Raw genomic sequence first — 22368 nt, forward strand, 5'->3', positions numbered from 1 at the left:
TGTGTGTGTGCACAATCCTGCAAACTTTGGATGGCAACCTTAACCAATGAGGATGGAATATGGGAAATCGGACAGATCATTTATTCTTAGGTCTTTCACGGCAATCATACACAGCATTCATGATTTGAGGAATTTTGTTCCAAAAATGTGTTTTGCTAAATTAGACGTGCTGGTGGCACTATAACAGGCCAATGTGAAAAGGGTGGCATTTCTTCCTCGGCCTAGTGGGAATGTGCGTGTAAAATTTCACGGAAATCGCAAGCTGCGTGCAGATGTAGCCAGTCAGAGTTGATCCTCAAGGGCCACCATAGGACAGCTGCACATTTCCTCATTGACAATCAGGCAGATTGTATAAATGCCCTGCAGTCTATACCAAACATAGGCTGCTTGGTGGTGACTGGCTGTGGGTCCTTAGACCTGGGTCTCCTCTCCTGTTTTTATTCTTTCTTTGCTCTGTTGGGGTTGATCCATGCCTCACTGATGTCCTGTGCCGAGTTGCATTTATGTTGCAAGAGGGTATGAGAACACAGACAATTTAAGATCTTGCCACTGCTGTTTTGTTTAGTTTGATTTTAGTATTATATTTGAGCCATTTCTTGTTTATTAATCAGTGTTTGTTTCCTTTCCTCCACATGTACTGAGCCCTGTATTTCACCCAGAGTCTGAGTGAGCTGAGTGGTGCAGGCAACCTATGACGAGGGGTTTCACTAGGTCTCACATTCTGTAGTCCACAGCCTTAAGGTTTGTTTGGTTGTGATTGTGTACACCCTTTTTCACAGTGGCGCTTTTGATTATTTCCTGCATGCTGTGTGTGCGCTCTTGCTGTGTGATATTAGGCTGGGCATAGAATAGTAGCCTTTAGCTGCCCCTGTTACTGGTTGTCGCCCACTGGCCAAAAGACTCTGCTTACATGTGTAGTATATCTATATATTTTGGTTTTCTCAATTATGCTACATAATGGTAACTGTACATTGCTAACTTATTATGACAGCTTGTGATTTTAGTTAGGATTTTAATAAATACTACATCATTGCATTTTATTAGTGTATGGCAGTGTCTTATATCGTTCTAAATAAATGAATGTGTTCGTGGACACTCACGTTTCTGTCTCGTTGATCTTATCTGTGTTTTGGGGAACCCGATTTATAAAGGTTATTAAATTCTATTCCTTGATACAAACAACATCAAGGTGGCGTAGTCGTACAACTATTATCAATAAGAGTAAATTCCTTGCTCGACACCCGGTTACACATAGTTTGAGGCTTTTTGTTCAAAACGGACCAATCCTGCAAACTTTGGAAGCCAACCATAGGCAATGAGGATGGAATATGGGAAATCGGACAGATCCGTGTTGATCACATGACTAGAGATACTGTGTACCGATTTGCATGACGTTTGGATAAAATCTGTAGGAGTAATGTAAAAAAATGGGTTTTGCACAAATCGGCCTCCTGGTGGCGCTATAATAGGCCCATGTGAAAAATTGGGGGCAGAGGTTCTGAATTGGCATCCAGGGAGTGTGTGTGCAAAGTTTCGGAGCGACCGGGCCAACGGTGCCGGAGATTAGCTGCTAACACACACACAGACAGGACGGACGGACACACACACGGACGGACGGACGGACGGACGGAGGGTAAAACATACTCTCTCGCCATGCCTTCGGCCTGGCGGAGACAAACATACTCTCTCGCCATGCCTTCGGCCTGGCGGAGACAATAAAAGACAACAGAATTGTAATACTAGTCATTAAGCTACTAATATAGATTGAAGTAATTAAAGCGGGTCATGATTGCAATTGTAACAGCTGAAATCAATAATATATCAGTATTCTGATATTAACCTGTGGGCCGCATTAAGTGAAGGGGGGGGGGCGCATGTGGCCCCCGAGCCGTCAGTTGCCAATGTATGGCAACTGAGTGAGCAGTCTTGTGATCGAGTAAGGTCGTCACAGGCAGACCTATATCCCGGAAGAAGACAGACTATGCACATTCTTCCCACAGATTACAATTACATTTTATGATCCAATTGCATGGTATCATGAGCCCGGTGCTCAGGTAGACAGTGTGCATGGGATATGGCTGTTATCTTGTTGCTAATAATACACACATCTGTACAACAGTAATCGTTTACATAATGCATGCAGCTTTCGTAGACGTGAGGAAACTATTTATGGTGCAACACAACCACAGACAACTTATGCCCGCATGGTTTGTGTGGATATGAATCGTGTTGCATACCACACATAGCAGATCTACAAGCTCACAATATGTCGCAGCATGAGTGCGTGACACATTGTCAGCTATTTTCGCAATTCAGCGTACAACAAAGTATATAGGACTTAATAAGTGGTGGCCTGGATTGAACACGACATGAACTGTAGGTCTGAACACAAACACATCACTGTCTCTCCTGTACATGGCAAAATGGGCCATTGGTATGTGCACAGCTGTATTTATTGCAGGTGATTTGAGAGGATTGGTGGACTGATGATTGGCGGACCAATGGGATGGTGAGGCGGAGTTGAGGGGTGATGCAAAGTTTGACCAAAGATGGTGGATATAGAAAGATAGGCCTTTCCAATTGTAGCCGAAATGGGACACAAATTGCATACAAATGGTATCGTGAGAGTGTGTTGCTGGGTCAGAGAAAGGTTGATAATGAAGCTGATTTTCTAATGATGTGTCTCTCTGAAAATAAAACATTTTAGTGTCAAATTGTTCTGAATACTGTGTGGCTTGTGGCGATCGGTCCAATATTTAGCTCGGTGACCATGTGGGGCTAAAGAATCATTCAGAAGATGTGTTCACGTTCACTTCTCCCATTGGAATGAAAAGACTCCCACCTAAAAAAGCGGCCACCTACGTCACACAGTAAACCAGAGATGGCATGTCTTTCTCTCTTTTTTTGTCTTTGATTTGACTGATGAGCTGGACCTGGGGTTGAGGAAAGAGGGAGAAAACAGCAGAGGGGGAGAGAAACACAGACAACACAATCATGTGCATGCTCTAGAGTCTATAGGTATACAATAAAATCCCTTACTACTCTCTCTCCTTCAATCACTCTTTCTTTTCTCCACCCATTTCCCTGTGTATCCCTTTATATTTACTATCACTTCACAGTCTGACATAGAGAGGAGTACTTTGGGTCAGGAACAAATTCTACTCCTCGGCGATGCTGACATACATCAATGACAGCAATATCCCTACTGCACTCAAATGGCTTCTGATGTTTTAGAAGGGACAGAAATGGAGGTTGTTTAGCACTGTAAAAGCACACTGGCCTTCAAAGACCAAAAGAAATGTTTTGCCCGATTTGTCTATTTTTTTCCTCTCTCTCTCACTGCCTGTTCAAGGCTGTCAAAACCTCACAAATCCAATTCTATCCCTTAGTGACATTTTACTGGATCACAGTGGAGTGCGCACGCACGCACACGCACACACAAACACGCTGCATTATATTTTTCAGATGGTGCTGTGTGTACCTTCAGTGCATCATTCCTATCGGTGGCAGAAAGTATTCACTTTAAAGACGACATGAGCAGGGCATTACCAAAAACCTTTGGAGGTGTAAAGATGTATGTAACACTCTCAGTCCTGCTCTGTAATTATATTTGGCATCAGGAGGCCCCTGCCTCACCCACACACAGCGGCAAACACGAACGAGCGTTTGTGACGCAGTTTAGTGGCTCATCCAGCAGTATAGTCTCTCAGTCATTCATTGCAGTGGTTCTCAAACTTTTTAATATCTGTCGGGTGGAAACCCCACACGTCCAAAACTGTTACTTTTCAGGATTCTAATTCAAAAGTAGCAAAAGCAGCAGATCTACAAGCTCGAAACGTGTCACTTCGAGCTTGCAGAAAAAAGTTAAAATACGGAGATAAGAGGTTTCTGCCCGCCAGTCAGCAATGACATCAAGGACCACCAGTTTGGCATGCATTAGGCCACGTACCCCATAACTCTGAGTGTACAAATTGGACCAAATGAGTTACCGACCTGTAAGGGTCTATTTGATTCATGTTATGGCCCAGCTCTAGCCTGGTAAACCCTGATTGCCCATTGTGGGAAAAGATTTTATTAATACCAACACCAACTTGGGACTTCTCAATCGCTGCCCTCTACACTTTCCTATCTAGCATCAGGGTCTTGAGCTCTGCAGTGTTGTTAGCTAAGCGCTGTCGCGACACAGTGCATCTACGTAGGTGGTGCACTTCTTGCCTTTACCCTAGGTTGGCTCCCACAGCGTCAGTTTGCTAGCCACTAGTTTCAAGTGCCCACCACAGTGCCCTGCCAACAGGTGTTTTATACTGGCTGTGGGGAGACAGTGGCCAGGCGTCTGTCCTTCCCCTGATTACCTCCAACTCTGCACCCTGCTAAGCAATTAGGCACACAGAACCCTGGCAAAAGCCCCAGAGGGCTGTCACATTCACATGCAACTATCACTATTTTGCTGGGGGACCCCCTGGCTGGAACCTACTTAAGGACCCCTAGGGGTCCTTGGACCCCACTTTGAGAACCCTGCTGTGAGTTCTCAGTTAGCCTGCCATGTTCAACAGGGTTTCTCAACCACAGGGCCACAGCACCATAGACGGGCCTTGAGCGCCCTCCTCTGTTGGTCCGCGGTATTACACTTTGGAGAAGGTAGTGGTCGTCTCAATGACTCTGTGTTGAGTCATTGAGACACACACACACGCACGCACGCACGCACGCACGCACGCACGCACGCACACACACACACACACACACACACACACACACACACACACACACACACACACACACACACAGTGTTAAGGAGGCTATGGCTGATGTGTACCAGATTTATTGCAGATTTTCTTATTGGGGGTCAGTGGCAAAAAGGCAACAGCTTTGACTTAACCATAAAGGGCTGTACATTATGTTAACATCACTCAAACTTCAGACAGCAATATATAGTGGGGTTCCGTGTCAATGCAATTTTTAATTTTCATTTCCGATTCTTGTGAAAGTTTCGTCTTCACTACTAATTTGAAGGTAAGGGTCTATAAAACAATTCTGGTCGAAGATATTTTCACCCAGATTAAAAATTGGCCTCTAGGGGGCGCCGGCAGTTGCCAGCCCTAGCAAAATATGTTAACTGTTGTAACTTTTGATTGGATTATCCGATCTGAACATATGAGATATGTATGGATGCAGGATCAGGAGTAGCATTTGGTAATTCAAGCATATTACCCATAGAATCAATTTCATTTTCCAGTATTGGCGCATATCGACAAAAATAGATATAGTAGGGGACCGAGTATGGGTAATGTGTTGTTTTAATTGGAAATTGATGTTAAAGTTTCGTTTTCACTACTAAATTGAAGTTAAGGGTCTATAGAACATCTCTGGTTCGAGTGTCAAGCACTCAGATAAAGAAAATGGCCTCTAGGGGGTGTCAGCGGTTCCCAACACCACACCAGCCATAGAAAAATATGCGAACTGTTATAACTTTTGATTGGATTATCCAATATGAACATAATGAGGTATCTATGGATTCAGGATCAGGAGTAGCAACTGGTACTTGACACATATTTCCCAAAGATGCAATATTTCTTCTGCTATCTGCACATTTCCACAAGAATAGTCAGAAGAGGTCTATGCGCTAACGTATGTGTCGGAATAGAATTCCATTTTTGTCTCCACTACCCATATATCTACTTGAATAACTCACATTACAGTGTTTTGCTATGTCAATTATTATTAGTAGTATTACTTTCCATTTTAAGATAAATCATTCCAGAACAGCATGTTAAATGTCTTTCAATATAGGCAGGATTTCTATTAATTTATGGCATACATGTTTTTTGGGGTATTAAGTGGTACTGAATCCAAATATGCTGTATGCCCAGCTCAAAATTCACCATTTAAAGATGGCGGCCACCACTAGGCTGAAATATATTACGTAAAACATATGTTTGACTACACAAGGCAGAAACTTGATTGAATTTAGCTTTTTAGGTTTTCATATATGGGGAATCCAATCCCATATTCTGATTTGAGATCAAATGTGAGGAACGTGTTTAAAACATATATTGGGAAAATTGTCATTTATAGGGGATATTACAAACAATTTGGAACAAATTAGGCCTAAGGGAACCCGTGACAGCTGGAAGTCTTGGGTTGTCCCCCTTCTCCCCTGTACAGTTTTGATAAGCTCCAGATTTGAGGGCTGAGCAGGGCCATTAAGGGTATAAGTTAGATGGGCTCATCAGTGGGGATACAGTGAAGAGGCATGGAGAGGGTGTGGAGATCAGTGCAGAACTGTCAGAACATACAGTGTCTACTGGGTGTCTAGGAACGGGTAGAGGCGGAGTGTAGCAGGGATAGGGTTTACCGTTGCTTTTTATCTGGAGCTTTTTAACAGCTATAGGGGAAAGGTGAACAGTCCATGATGCCCTGTGCTCCATTCTCCTCCATATGATCCTAGTGTAACCAACCTCCAGGCCCACAAGGGGCCATGTCCCTGCTGCTATCGGACAGACAAGCATTGCTCTCTGTATTCAACTGTTACAGCCCATGCCATAATGATAAGCCACTGGTGACCATTGGTAATATTACTTAGAAACAACCAGACTCTCCTGTGAGCCAGTCTGACATCAGAATCAGAATCAGAATCAGAATCACTTTATTGCCAAATGTATCACAAGGACACACAGGAATTTGTTGTGGTGTAGCACAGCTCAACGGATAGAAAAACAGACATCACAACAAGACAACATACTCTATATGATACAATTCTAAAAGCTACAGTGAACATTTCTAAAAGGCCAAAAAAAGGCTTAAAACAGCATAAAAAATAAACTTAAAAACAGCACAATATAGAGCTCATGACTTCTTATTAAGAAGAGAAATAGCCCTAGGGAAAAAACTGTTCTGATGACGAGTAGTCGTGGCCTTAATAGAACGGAAACGTCTTCCAGAGGGGAGTTTTTTTATTAAACTGTTTCCAGGGTGAGAGGGGTCCAAGAAGATCCTCCCTGCTCGCTTTCTGACCCTGGCATTGTACAGTTCACTAACAGAGAGCTGCCTCTGCCCAGTCAGCTTCTCTGCTGTACGCACATAGGGATATCCTTGTCTGCCTGACACCACTGGGGACTGACCTGCATCGCTACCTATGTCTGCCCACGAGCACCTATCTTGGGCATAGGAAGAGCCAGCAGATCCGCATGGAGGTCCACTTGGGATGAACGTATCCAGTGATCCAGACCGACATAGGGACACCCCTGTCGGCCGTACGGATAGCCATGCACTACATGGAGTTCTTAGAACCACCATCACTAGCAACCGACTCACATATCAACACTCTCTCTAACCGGCTATGAGCACTCCTCCTGGGCTCACAAGTGCCCCACTCTACAGCATTATTTCTTTAGCAGCTGTTATGAGATGGGAAAGGTAATCAGCGATGGAGTGCTTTCTTGGTCCCCATAACTTTGATCTTCCATGCTCCAAGTGCCCAGGGATCTATCCAGTGACCCCCATACTCCACTTTACCCACCTGAGGGGCATCCTAGGCTCACTAAACTCATAAACCAGACCCCCTATTACCTCCAAACCCACCACCCACTCCATACCCCCCTCTACCCACCTGAGGGGCTCCATAGTCCTGTTACACTCATCCAGACAGTGGGTTCTGATGGCTTTGCACCAACCTTCACACCCTGGCCCATAATAGGCCATGTCTCTTCACTGTATCCCCACTGAGTAGCCCATCTTCCCTATACACCTGATGGCCCAGCTCAATCCCCAGGTCGGGAGTTTTTCAAATCCATATATTGTAAGTACTTATTGTAGAGCAGATATGTCATAAAGTAATGGGGATAAAGTTAGTTGGAAAACCTATTCACCAATAAATGACAATTCATATTTTATCTCTAATCAGAATATGCCATTGTATTCCCCATATGAAAACCCAATAAAGCAAAATGCAATCCAGTTTATACCTGGTTTAGTCAAAAGTATATGTTTTAAATATATTTCAGCATAGTGGTGGCCACCATCTTTAAATGGTCAATTTTGAGCCATTATCAACCATTTCTGAACCATTTCTGAGCTGGGCATACAGAAGATTTGGATCCAGTACCCCTAAAATCATGTATGCCATAAATTAACACAATTTGCCTTCATGGTTAAGATTTTTGGAAATCTGACCTACATGTAGACTAATTTCGATTGTTGCCATTTTGGAAAATGGGTAAAAAAACCAAAAACATTTATCTTCAAATTAGAAATGAAAACTAAACTTTCGCAACAACTTGAAATGACTGACTGTCCAGGCCTAATAGAAGTTAGGTGTAATTTGAATTAATTTGATGTAAATGACAGCCATCTTAATTTTTTTCCATACCAGAATATTCAAAACATCAATATTTTAACTCCAGTTGATTCCTCACACAGTATTGACGTGATATAACAATAAAAAATAATATTACACAGCAATTGTGGGAAAATTAAGAAATTGATCAAAACATCATAATTCCGATTTTGGCCATTTTGGAAATGGGGCAAAAACAATATTTTTTTTCAATCTGGCTCATATATCTTCGAGCCAAATTGTTCTATAGACCATTATCTACAAATTACAAGTGAAAAATTAACTTTCACATGAATTTGAAATGACTGAGTGTCCTGGCACCCCACTAATACTGTAGGCCTACTAAACTTCAATCAAAGAGCTCAACTGGGCAGATTCTACAGTTGGGCTGCAAGTACCCATTATTTCCTTAGTGATTATTCTATGATTTTTGATTAATCAAATAACCAGCACTTTAAAAAAAAAACATTTTATAGGCTATATGAACACATCGATTAACCACTTACGCATTATTTTATACTTTTTTGCCCAACGGTGTTGATATACAAGCTCACTTGAGCTATAAGCACTATTTTCTAAGGTTTTTTGTATGTTTTGGGGAAACATTTTCCCCTGTAGTGACATGCCCAAAATAGGGATTGATTGTAAATTGATTATTTCATTTTATTGTTATTTGTTTTTTTGAATATATATATATATAACTGATTAAATTGATAAGGTCGATTACAAGATGATATTCTTTGATTAAAACTAAAGGTTTTTTGTTAAAAAGTTAAAGCACTATATTCTGATAGTAATCATTGCTGTAGAATGTTTGTTCAGTAACAGGAGTATCCTTGTCTCTCAGATCTTTGATAAACAGAAAATACATTTTCAGGTAGATCCAGTTCAAATGGTGTCTGCTCGTGTATTATAGTGCCATCACTTCAAATTTCACTTGTCTCTTGACTGAGTTCTCTATCCTCCTGATTGGATATTAAAATTGCTATCCCACCCTGAAAATGCATTTTCTGTTTAATAGAGAGCTGGAGAGACATGTAGACTCCTGTTACTGAACACTCTATATCAGAATATAGAGCTACTGTACTTAACACTGTACCCTACCTTTAACTGTTGCACCCCTATACTGCAGCCAACACATTGAGCATAATTCTATTCTATTCCATTTCAATCCCTTTCCTCATTTTGCAGTTTCATTCAGCTAATGGGGGCAGAGGTTAGCTGACTGCTTATTATAAGCAACTTTGGGCTTGTTTTTCTGTAAAGTTGCTCATAGGCTACATATTGGTAGCGGTTGTGTTTTTTTTTGGGCTTGTTTCTAAAGTGTAGTTGCTTATTCTTCTTGCTAAAACCAGTGGTTCTCAAACTTGATGTTCAAACATCGTTCATCATCATCATCAACAACAAACATCATCTGTCTCCCTGCCACCATTTACGCACCGTGTATTCATAACACACGCCTCAAAAAAACACATCGGCCTATCAGAGAGCTGCGTTGACATTGGCATGTCCTTGGGCGATGGAGTTTCATCTAAAAGCCAATTAGGATCCACCAAAGTCGACTTGTAATGTGTCAACAATGTTGGTTTAATAAAAGTTGAATGCTTAATGGTTTGGATCTGAGAGAACTGTGAGATGAATGAAATGACTTCATTGCTTTGCCACGTTATTTAGCTCAAGCAGTTTCAAGAACAGGAAGCACTTATTATGAAGCACACACAAGGGCATCGGTATGCTAGGTTGAGCTGCACCAATCCACACTCCATCTAATGGAGAGTTAACTGACCTTGAGAGAGAGAGAGAGAGAGAGAGAGAGAGAGAGAGAGAGAGGGAGAGAGAGAAAGAGAGAGAGAGAGAGAGAGAGAGAGACAGAGAGTGTTGGAAGAGAGGTTGCTGTAATGGGAGCCAAGGGAAATCCTCCGAACTCACATTCTCCCCACTTAGTTTTGTCTCACTTGTTGAACTATTTATTTACTCCAATTTGACCACCTGTTGCTTTCTGAGAAGCACCCTGTCCCTTTTCAGTCTGTTGTTTAACCAGGTGGTGGCGCTGTACACCTTCAGTACCTACTAAACGTGGCCTCTATAGACCCCTTAACAGACGACGTCACACTGATAAGAACCAGTATGCGTGCAACCAGTATGCGCTAAATGAAACCCATTCTATCAGGTCTCGCCAGGGCGTGCCACACTAGCCAACACACAAGAGGGGGTTGGGGGTGTGCTGAAACTAGCGCACCCCGAAACAACAGGTTGGAAATTGATTGCGTGAAACAATCACCTGCGCATCCAGTCTCAATGTTAGTAAACAATTAATTGGTCTATCCACCTGTTTCCTAGGCTTTTCACTGTGTTCCACTTCCTGTCTTTTGATCCAATGAAATCCAATGAAACCGGTCAGATGACTAATGATATCCAATGAAATCCGACAGGAAGTGGAAAACACACAGCCAAGAAACAGGTGAATACTAGGCTCCATTCATGATGTATGCCCGCCGCCGGGTCATTGTTGAGAAATAAACCCTGACAGGGTGATTAGACCCAGAGGGGGTTTATTTCTCAACAATGACCGGCTTGCCGTCAAAGAAATGAATGACCCAAAAGTAACAACAAAAGGAAGGATTTCATTGCTCATGGTAATGAAAGCAGTCCATTAATTTATGCTAGGTGCTTCTAGTGCAATGTGTCGTCTTGGAAAACAAGTGTTCATGAAATAGAATCCATTTGTGGACAATGCCCATAGGTAACGCCCCCTAAACACCATATAAGGGCAGTTTTTGAAGATCCGGATCTGTGGATCCTAATTCAAATAGTAATATCAATATGAAATTGAACATTTTCTCTTTTTAAATGGCCTAATGGATTTTGTGATGTTAGATATTGTCAGAATCTTGGTTTGTATGCATGTATGTGCTAAAGAGATATTGAAAGATGTTTCACCATGCAATGTAATTCAATGAGGAGACTATTTTGTAGATTATAACTTTCTGAGCAATGTTGAAGAACTATTGAAGAATTACCAAAATCTGGATAATTTCACCCACTCTACCTCTTGTATGTGATGAATTTGAATTTTAAATTGATGCTATTTGTCATAGAGTTGACACTAGTGATATCAAAAACCCAGCAATGGCAATAATTTAACATTTGTGATGCTGTAAATGCTTTGTTAAGCCTAAATTATGCTCCATTGTGGCGAAAATTACCGATTTTCAAGCTCCCAGCATGTCACATCTACTTATGGATTGTTAATTTTCACTACTCAACAATTGTGCGCCAAAGTCTAAATCAGGCTTTAGTAGAGGATATGTGACTGAAATTATAAAGGGGCTGAACGCATGCGATATCCTCCAGTAGTTATAGTTAAGAACAAAATAGTCAATATAGCTTCACTTCAAATTTTGCCACTCACACTTTCAATCCTGCTTCCCAGCCCTTTAGGTTTGTAGATGACAAATGAAATGAGGATCTTTGAGCAGTTATTTCTGTATCATACAGCAATTTTTATTTGCGTGTTTTCAAATGCTGTGAATTCAATGAGCTCCATAGGCCTGTCGTTCTCCAGGCCTGGAGGCTCATGGACTTCTAGTGGTACTGCTGGCCCAGAGCGGAGCACACCACGAACAAGAACTTCTGCCAGGCTGCCTGCATTTCAGGAGTGAAGGTTTGGACGCCCAGCTTGCCGGCAATGACGATGGAGAGACAGTCAGAAAACAGCTGTGGGGCAGAAAATTTACACTGTTAGAAACCTGGGCTGGAGGTGAAGACCTGCGGCCGATTCTAAAAACGCTTTCTGAATCCTAACAGTTTTCTGAAAAACATTTATATTCCATAAAATTGAAAATAGAAAATAATGATGTTGATATTTATATAGAGCAAAATCTAAAATCACTCAGATGCTGCCCCGGATTGAAAAGTAGGCCTATAGAGACGTAAAGGTTAAACTGGTCTGAATGGGTTAAGAAAATACTGAAAACACATCTTTAGCAGCAGAAGTAACGTATTGAGTTTTGAGTGTCAATAAATGCATGCCCTATTTGACTATTTGCTTTATTATTTGTTGTATTTTTATTTGTTATGGTTTAATTTCATTGCATCTGTCTTTTATCGGTGTGTTGCTTGCTGTGTATCTTTGTTTTGATGAATGGTGCTATGTTAATAGACTAGAATATACTGTAGTTATATTGGTATTATTCCTATGTTATTTTCATCATTGCTTCTGTGTGCTTTACTTCTATGTGTTTTTAAAACACTGCAGTGTCTTTGTTTTGAAGAAAGGTGCTACATTAATAAAGTTATTTTTAGTTCTTATTATAAAACTTACCCTGAAGTTGTCGGGGTCGACGTGCAGCTTCTCGGAGTGCAGCTGGCTCAAATCCTTATACGTCTCCTTGATGTTGTCGATGTTCTTCAAAGCCATGTCCAGACCGTGCACAATCTTGGTACCGTGGGCTGCGATCATTGGGTTAAGGATGATGTCCTGTGCGCTGTACAAGTTACCAAAGGCTCCGAAGTACCGCAGGCACCAGGGGTACACGATCAGACACCTGGGGAAACACATAATGATTACGTTGACATCTTAGTGAAGGGAATGATCAGACAAAATGTTAAACATAACAAATGATTATTGATCTGATTTTGATGGAGAGGAACCTACCTGGACAGAGCCTCGGGTCCGACTTCTTCATAGTTCAGAGTGGTGAAGATGTATTGAATTAAGGTACGTTCGTTATCTGACCACGTAGTCATGGTTGCTTCTTGGTGATTTCCTTCAGTCTCAGAAGAAATGCAGGTCTACTGTACAGTAACTAGGGCCCTTCTGCTCTATATATACCTGAAATGTCCCCTACCGAGAACGAGAAGACAGGTTGTGATAGGTTGGAGATGAAAGGTCTCTGATTAGTCTCTGCATTTCTAGAAGCTTCAAGTAGATTTTAGAATATTTATTTTGGTCTATATCCATCACTCTAAGTACACTGTGGACTGTTTATCTTCTGATAATTGACAGGACAGATAAGTTTCCAATAATCAGTCAAGTTATTTCGGCATACATCGGCTTACTTGGACTCAGAGTTAAGCCTGTTTTTATATCCTAATTTAATCTTTAATGATTTGACATGACTGGTAATTAATGTATGCAATGATTTAATGTGTCATTGGAGCAAAGAAAACTCTGGCCTCCTGCAATAGCTTATTGCACTGTAGTAGCTTTCTGCAGGCCTATTAGTCAAAACTAAAAAGCAGACATATGTTTAGTTTAAAAAAAAAAAAAACTATCTAATGGGAAATTGATGTGTGGCAGTAAATGTTTTCAGATAGGCACGTTTTTGCACAGCAGTTGCGCAGTGTTTCCACACTGTATTACTATATATAGAAACATACACTATTCATATAGTGTGTTATCTGCAGCAGCATATGTCCCAAACCCTGCCTTAAATGAACCCAAATTGTAGGTACATATTAAGAAAAGAGAGGAAAGGAGAGATATTGCCTACAAATAATACAAATGGTCACTTATAAGCAATTTAAAGCTATTAGTTAATGATGATAATTAACATATCACTTATATTCATTTGTATTAGGGATGAAATTATTCATCAAGGAACTCGGGCACTTTGCAATAATCGATTAAAATGTTCTGCCTCAAAGGCTTGCATTTTACTGTCGTTATGCATGTCTAAGCGTACGCCTGCATGCTCTGTGGAACATCAGGCGGTGGAGTGCACGGACAATAATTATAGTGACACACAGATGTTCTGTAGATGCATGTGTGCAGCTGACGGCATGAGCTGAGTGAGGCAGGAATGAATTATCAGAAGATCAACAGTCCACAACAGTACACAGTGTACTTAGAGTGATGGATGTACCGTAGACCAAAATACATATTCTAAAATCTACTTGAAGCTTCTAGAAAAGCAGAGACTTATCAGAGACCTCTCATCTCCAACCTATCAAAACCTGTCTTCTCGTTCTCGGTAGAGGACATTTCAGGTATATATAAAGCAGAAGGGCTCTAGTTACTGTACAGTAGACCTGCATTTCTTCTGAGACTGAAGGAAATCACCAAGAAGCAACCATGACTGAGTGGTCAGATAACGAACGCACCTTAATTCAATACATCTTCACCAATCTGAACTATGAAGAAGTCGGACCCGAGGCTCTGTGCAGGTAGGTTCCTCTCCATCAAAATCAGATCAATAATCAGTTGTTATGTTTAACATTTTGTCTGATCATTCCCTTCACTAAAATGTCAACGTAATCATTATGTGTTTCCCCAGGTGTCTGATTGTATACCCCTGGTGCCTGCGGTACTTCGGCAACTTTGGTAACTTGTACAGCGCACAGGACATCATCCTTAACCCAAAGATCGCAGCCCACGGTACCAAGATTGTGCACGGTCTGGACATGGCTTTGAAGAACATCGACAACATCAAGGAGACGTATAAGGATTTGAGCCAGCTGCACTCCGAGAAGCTGCACGTCGACCCCGACAACTTCAGGGTAAGTTTTATAATAAGAACTAAAAATAACTTTATTAATGTAGCACCTTTCTTCAAAACAAAGACACTGCAGTGTTTTAAAAACACATAGAAGTAAAGCACACAGAAGCAATGATGAAAATAACAGGAATAATACCAATATAACTATATTCTAGTCTATTAACATAGCACCATTCATCAAAACAAAGATACACAGCAAGCAACACACCAATAAAAGACAGATGCAATGAAGTTAAACCATAACAAATAAAAATGCTCTATATAAATATCAACATTATTTTCTATTTTACATTTTTTTGGAATACAAATGTGAAGTTTTTCAGAAAACGTTTTAGAATCGGCCTCAGGTCTAAAAAGTGTATTAAACAGATTCACCTCCATCTAACAGTGTTAATTCTCTGCCCCACAGCTGTTTTCTGACTGCCTCTCCATCGTCATTGCCGGCAAACTGGGCGTCCAAACCTTCACTCCTGAAATGCAGGCAGCCTGGCAGAAGTTCTTGTTGGTAGTGTGCTCTGCTCTGGGCCAGCAGTACCAGTAGAAGTCCATGGGCCTCCAGGCCTGCAGAACAACAGGCCTATGAGCTCATAGAATTCACAGCATTTGAAAACATGCAAATAAAAATTGCTGTATGATACAGAAATAACTGCTCGAAGATCCTCATTTCATTTGTCATCTACAAACCTAAAGGGCTGAAATAGAAAAGAGATAAAACAGAGAACGGGAAGCAGGATGGGGAAAGTGTGAGTGACACAATTTGGAGTGAAGTTATATAGACTATTATATAGACTGTCTGTCTCACCAGAAAATGGAATTAGCTTAACATGTTAAAAAATATGTTTTCATTTGGAGCAGTAGTATACCTATGAAGGTAAACTGAATTATGAAATGACCTTCAGAAGAATATGAAACCATTTCACATAAATCGCCACATACTGGTAGTTGGCAGAAAAGCTGACCTACCCCATAACAATACCAATTATTTTGATAGTATATTGTATGTAATACAATACAAAGATTCAATAAAATAAATGAAAAGGGTAATAAAAAAAACACGGCCCCCTCACGTATTAGGAGGGCAGGATGAGTCACCAGAACCAAGGACGGGTGTTTTTGATGAATCTAACATGTTAAAAATGGAGTTTGAAGTTATAATGGGTTTTGTATAGGAAGGGGTGTCTGATAAAATGAATATCAAATAGCTAAATACTGAATCAGGCAACTTAAAAACTGTATGGGGGGCTCACAAAAGCCCGAGTAGACGATAAAATGACCCCAATTTTTTTTTAAAGTGAAATATCCCTTTAAAGCCTGAGTTATACGTGGCTACACATCGCACAGTCGCACTGATAACAGCTGAACCTGTAGATATGCAATTTACAGTGTGAGACGCCGGCCGGCAACTGAGTATAGATCAGGTGTAACATTCTATTTCCCATAATAGTGGGGTTCACAAAAGAACACCCAACCCTCACTGAGACTATATCCCTGTCGCTACACCCCCACACAACTCACTCTCACTCACTCTCACTCTCACACACACACACACACACACACACACACACACACACACACACACACACACACACACACACACACACACACACACACACACACACACACACAGGGCCTGATCAGTTTCCTAGGCGAGATTCCTCTGATGTGCATTTTTCGGTTTCTGGGCGGACTTTGATTTTTTTCTGTTTTTGGCTACTTTATTTCGGTTTTAGGGTTAGGGCTAGGGTTAGGTTAGGGTTATGTTATTTAATTCTTATTTTTGCCTGATTTTACCGATTTATTATCAAAACATTTAAAATTAATTAAAATATATATATATTTTTTTCCCCCGACTTCTTTTTGCCGCCTCTCCAAACTGCCGCTTAGGTTGCCTGTATGGACATGCCGGCCCTGTACACACGCACGCACGCACGCACGCGCGCGCGCGCACGCACACACACACACACACACACACACACACACACACACACACACACACACACACACACACACACACACACACACACACACACACACACACACACACACACACACACACACACAGACGAACCCCCTGACCCTCATTGACTCTGAGGTTATCACAATCACTACATTCCCCCTGTGTTAAACTCACACACACCACCCAATGCACTGACATTCCTATACCCCACCAATAACTGCTAACAACACATGTACAGTATATATGTGCCCACAATTATGCAGATTGCTCATTTGTGGGCACAGAGTGCTAATCAGTGGGTAGTTTAGTAATCGGTGCCCACTCATTTCCTCATAATTTTCTTTATTTTATATCATATGACCCCTGGCGACCCCACAGTGCTCACAAATGCACCGAAATAGACCCATAGATACAGAAACAGGAACATCTACCCAAGCCGAATGTATCAAAATGTATTCGAACTCCTGGTGTATGCAGTGATGGGTAGGAACTTTATGCCTGTGCCACTCGGATGCTCTTGCCTCATGTCTGTTTTCTCGACGATAACCAACAGAATTTGTGTGCATGTAGGCAGGGTGAGGGACATACAGTACTGTAAACTGCTGGAGATAACATACTGTAGTATGTTGGATAAGTTCATTGCGGTCCTGTTTAAACATTAAAGATACAACTAGGAGAAAAGGAGTCCAATGAAGCCAACATGGATGTGATGCACTATAACTTGACAAGAAGGATAATTGGAAACTTCATAATCTGTCCTGTCAATTATTAAAATAGAAACAGATTTTACTGCGATGGATGCAGACCAAAATACATATTCCAAAATCTACTAGAAGCTTCTAGAAAAGCATACGTAGACGTATCAGAGACCTTTCAGCTTCAACTTATCACAACCAGTCTTCTCGTTTTGGGGCGGAGGACATTTCAGGTATATATAGAGCAGAAGGGCTCTAGTTACTGTACAGTAGACTTGCATTTCTTCTGAGACTGAAGGAAATCACCAAGAAGCAACCATGACTGAGTGGTCAGATAACGAACGTACCTTAATTCAATACATCTTCACCAATCTGAACTATGAAGAAGTCGGACCCGAGGCTCTGTGCAGGTAGGTTCCTCTCCATCAAAATCAGATCAATAATCAGTTGTTATGCTTAACATTTTGTCTGATCATTCCCTTCACTAAAATATCAACGTAATCATTATGTGTTTCCCCAGGTGTCTGATCGTGTACCCCTGGTGCCTGCGGTACTTTGGCAACTTTGGTAACTTGTACAACGCCAAGGACATCATAATGAACCCAATGATTGCAGCCCACGGTACCAAGATTGTCCACGGTCTGGACATGGCTTTGAAGAACATCGACAACATCAAGGACACGTATAAGGATTTGAGCCAGCTGCACTCCGAGAAGCTGCACGTCGACCCCGACAACTTCAGGGTAACATTCACAATAAGAACTGTAGCACCTTTCTTCAAAACAAAAATGCACAGTATTTTAAAAACACAAACTATTGATTGACAGTTCTGTTTATCGGCTCCATACACATATCTGCAAGGCCGTAGCCTACATAGCTATCTGCCTGGATAGTGGCTACAAGTGGCTACATCATGCATCTACGAAACAGACATGTCCATCTGTTTAGATATTCAAGTACAGCAACAAGCTTCCATGTAGTATGTATGGCTAACCTAACAGTGGGTAGGCCTATAGTCCTTTCACCGCAAATGCAGTTGAAGCGCTGTGGCACTCTTCTCTTCGGTAAGCTTTCCTATTATTACCAACAAGAACGGGGACTCCCTGTTGCTGGCTCCACTGTAGGTGCTAGTGACATGCATGCTAACATTGCTAGCCTAGCAATGGGTGACGTTGCTATGCTCTCAGAGACAGCAACACATCAAGCACTGTACATAGATTGACGCCGTGTCCACTCATCTTACTATCTTACTACTATATAATTGACAAAAGCTCCGAAGTTTGAAAGCGATTCGCAAGCACAGGATCACCCCACATGCCTCCAAGACCCGTCACAGACTGTTGATCAGAGTTATGGCTATGTTTTAGGCATCTTACCCCACCTCGATCAGTGATCGGACTCTCGGTTTGATTGATTCTCTGATTCGCCTATCAGACCCTCAGCCTGATCTGGCAGGTTGCAATAGCAACCAGATACAGGAAGTCTGACCTCTTTATCACATGACCGAGGTTGGGAGGTTGGGAGGATGTGACTAGAGGTTAGGGCCGCAAAGCAAAGCGGGGAGGAAAGGGGAGGAGAGGAGCCGGAGCACTATTCCTAGTACAGTGCAGTCACTATAGCTGTACTAAATGCTAAATGAATTGTCCCCCATCCTGATGAAAACCATCATAATGGTGCTTTTATATGAACATAATAGTTCCTTTTAGGGGTTGGGTAGGTTTCAACAAGCTTATCTCCAAATGGTTCAACTGCTACTGTGTTCCACTGTGTTGTCATGGAATAAATGTATGAGAGTTTATTATTCATTACTGTTCTTAAAGTTGACAATTTACTGATGTAGACAATTGGGCTCATTTAAACACCAGTATTTTCAAAACCAAAAGTTGCAGCATTCGCCCCATCTCATAGAGACACACGGGCGGAAACGGAAGGCCTACAAATTCACGCCCACTTTTGAGATAGCGCCGCTACTCGAGGTCCGTTAGAACGACGAACTGCAGCTCTCAATGCATTCCCTATGAGAGGATATGAGAATTAGCCTACTTTTAAAATTATCCTGCATTAACTGGAGACGACACTCCATACATGTTTCCAAATGTATGGAGTGTCTTTGTAAACATATCTTCTTGTTTTCTTAATAGTTGATTTGTTTCACATTTAATTTGCCACTTTAACGAGTTACCCATAATGTTAACACAGCAGAGGGTAGACGGCAGACAGACAAGTTGTCGCATTTCAGTGACATCACTGTCTTTACGAGCTCCGAGCGCCGACCAGTGGTGTACCCACACTGTAGAGGCAGGACAGGCGGTCGCCTGCCTCTACGTCGGTGGGGCGGCAGTGGCTCAGGGGTAGAGTGGCCGGGTAGAGTGAGCTGGAAAACCGCAAGGTTCCCAGTTCGATCCCGGGCTGGGGCGCTCCCCTAGAGTTAGTGTCGAAGTGTCCTTGAGCAAGACGCTGAACCCCTAATTGCTCCCGATGAGCAGGTTGGTGCCTTGCATGGTTTCCTCCGCCATCGGTGTATGAATGTGTGTGTGAATGGGTTAATGGCACGATCAATGTAAAGCGCTTCGGATAGAAGCGCTATATAAATGCACCATTTACCATTTGCCCAACTAAGATCTCGCCTCCGGCCTCCCCTAAAAAAAAACAAATAACCCGAAAATGTGTCATTGCGTGCTTAATGTCCTCAAAGTCACGCACCCAACAAGCTTTGAACTGAGCAGATTGGACCTTCTGTTCCAGAGATAATGACCAAAACATATTGAAAACGTCCACTTTCACCAGTTTTCTGGGTATTGAAAACCTCAAGGGATGCGTCCGTGACGTATATACCATGCGACCACTTAAAGTCTAGATCTCCGATGCTCGCGGTTTTGACATACTGATGGAGTATATTATAGTATATTGTGGGTAGTGTATCGAGATGACAGATATGGGACATTAAAAAGGACAAATCAAACAAATGGGACACTTTATTAGAACACCAAAAAAGTCGCTACAGCCTCAGTAGTTAACCAATGAAATGACGGTATTTTACAATGCCTCTCATAAAGATTGCATTGAGAGCTGCAGTTCATCTTTCTAACGGACCCCGAGTAGCAGCGCTGTCTCAAAAGTGGGCGTGAATTTGTAGGCCTTCCGTTTCCGCCCGTGTGTCTCTATAGGCTACTGCTAGATACACAGTTTTGTGCTTGTAATAACAAATCATATTTACTCCAGTTAACACACAAGCTACGGTATGTTTGCTATCCTACCATTTGATCACTTTTCTTTTCTTGTTTTCTTTTTTTTTTTTGTAACCAACATGGGGAATTGATAAGAACTGGAATCCATAAGCAGAATATAAATCTTTTTTTTTTTAAATGTACCTCCAGACCAGGTATTTAACAGTGTTAATTCTCTGCCCCACAGCTGTTTTCTGACTGTCTCTCCATCGTCATTGCCGGCAAGCTGGGCGTCCAAACCTTCACTCCTGAAATGCAGGCAGCCTGGCAGAAGTTCTTGTTCGTGGTGTGCTCCGCTCTGGGCCAGCAGTACCACTAAAAGTCCATGAGCCTCCAGGCCTGGAGAACGAGTGGCCAATGGAGCTCATTGAATTCACATCATTTGAAATTACATTGATTGATTGATTGATTGATTGATGTACTTTATTTAGTAAGACATGAGAACAGTACATGACAGTACATAACAGTACATGGAAGTACAAATTCACAATACAAGGTCTACTAAACTGGATAGCTCATTAAGCACTTTACACAAATAAAATGCTGTCTGACATTTAAATAGTTCTATGCAAATTTCATCATTTCATTTGCCATCTACAAACATATCAAAATGATACTATTACAATGTAAAAGTGTTGGTAAGCAGGTTTGAAAATGTGACATTTGAAGGCAAACATTATAAATCTAGATAGAATTATAGTTTCCAAACATTTACAGTATATTGTTACAAATAGTCAAAGAATGTCACTGTTAAGAAGTTTAACTGATTGTTTCAAAAATACAAAAAAATGCCTACACGAGAAAAAAGGTTGGGAACCACTGAACAAAACAGTCTATAGCCTAATATAAGTCAAAATGTGATTTTTATCACCAAATATAGAATTAGCCTCATACAGTAAGGTTTTTTGGGGGGGAATTATTATCATTTAAAAAGTCAAATAAGTTATTTAATGGCTCAGTCTTGTAATAATGTTCCAGACCTCAAAACGGGTTGAAAACCCACAACTGTACTGGCGAGGAGCTGGCCAACCGGGTTAAGTCAATCTAATCCATAAAAAGATCTGCTGCAACCTCAAAGTTCCAACGCACAATTTTATTTTGATGAAGAAGACCAACGTTTCAACAATATATACGGCTTCTGGCCTCCACAATGAGAAATGTTAAATGTCTACCTAACAGAAATAGGAGATTGTCAGATTAGCCTCTAAAAAGTGATACTGACAAAGAATAACTGGATTTGTGTTTTGTTTTACCTTTATCATTTAATTCTGTGTTGCTATGCAAGAGTGCAGAATAGCCGACACCAACTCAGGTCTCCTGGATCGCTGTCCTCCACTCCCTCCTATCCAGCATCACGGTCCAGAGCTCTGCAGTGCCGCTTGCTCTGCTGTCTCGCTGCAGTGTGTCTATGTAGGTGGTGCGCCTCTTTCCCCTCCCGGCTGATTCTTTAATTGCAGGACTATTCTGTAAAAAAGAGAGGTTGCATGAGGTGTCTTGGGTTCAATACCTTTGGTACCAGATAAAAGGCTTCTCTCTCTCTCTCTCTCTCTCTCTCTCTCTGGGCTCTATCTTACATCTGGCGCAATATGGTGCAAAACGTGCAAAGCCTGTAGAGACCAAGATAAGGAGACTTGCAGCTCTCTCTCTCTGTGTGTGT

General features: G+C 41.6%; 3 protein-coding genes across 3 annotated transcripts; 2 read left to right on the forward strand and 1 right to left on the reverse strand.

The window, feature by feature from the left end:
• Positions 1-11917: 11917 nt before the first annotated feature.
• On the reverse strand, positions 11918-13081 carry LOC311034053 (hemoglobin subunit beta-like; the record flags this gene model as incomplete). Its single annotated transcript, XM_084041793.1, has 3 exons — positions 11918-12049; positions 12657-12879; positions 12990-13081. 3 exons carry the CDS (start codon positions 13079-13081, stop codon positions 11918-11920), a joined length of 447 nt encoding a protein of 148 aa, XP_083897919.1.
• A 1327-nt stretch (positions 13082-14408) lies between these two features.
• On the forward strand, positions 14409-15373 carry LOC311034054 (hemoglobin subunit beta-2-like; the record flags this gene model as incomplete). Its single annotated transcript, XM_084041794.1, has 3 exons — positions 14409-14500; positions 14611-14833; positions 15242-15373. The coding sequence occupies 3 exons, from the start codon at positions 14409-14411 to the stop codon at positions 15371-15373; spliced, it is 447 nt and encodes a 148-aa protein (XP_083897920.1).
• A 2429-nt stretch (positions 15374-17802) lies between these two features.
• On the forward strand, positions 17803-21030 carry LOC311034055 (hemoglobin subunit beta-2-like; the record flags this gene model as incomplete). Its single annotated transcript, XM_084041795.1, has 3 exons — positions 17803-17894; positions 18005-18227; positions 20899-21030. 3 exons carry the CDS (start codon positions 17803-17805, stop codon positions 21028-21030), a joined length of 447 nt encoding a protein of 148 aa, XP_083897921.1.
• Between the last annotated feature and the right edge of the window lie 1338 nt (positions 21031-22368).

This window comes from Gymnoscopelus microlampas, assembly GCF_963454915.1.
Source record: "Gymnoscopelus microlampas genome assembly, chromosome: 18".
In the NCBI taxonomy this organism is placed as follows: domain Eukaryota; kingdom Metazoa; phylum Chordata; class Actinopteri; order Myctophiformes; family Myctophidae; genus Gymnoscopelus; species Gymnoscopelus microlampas.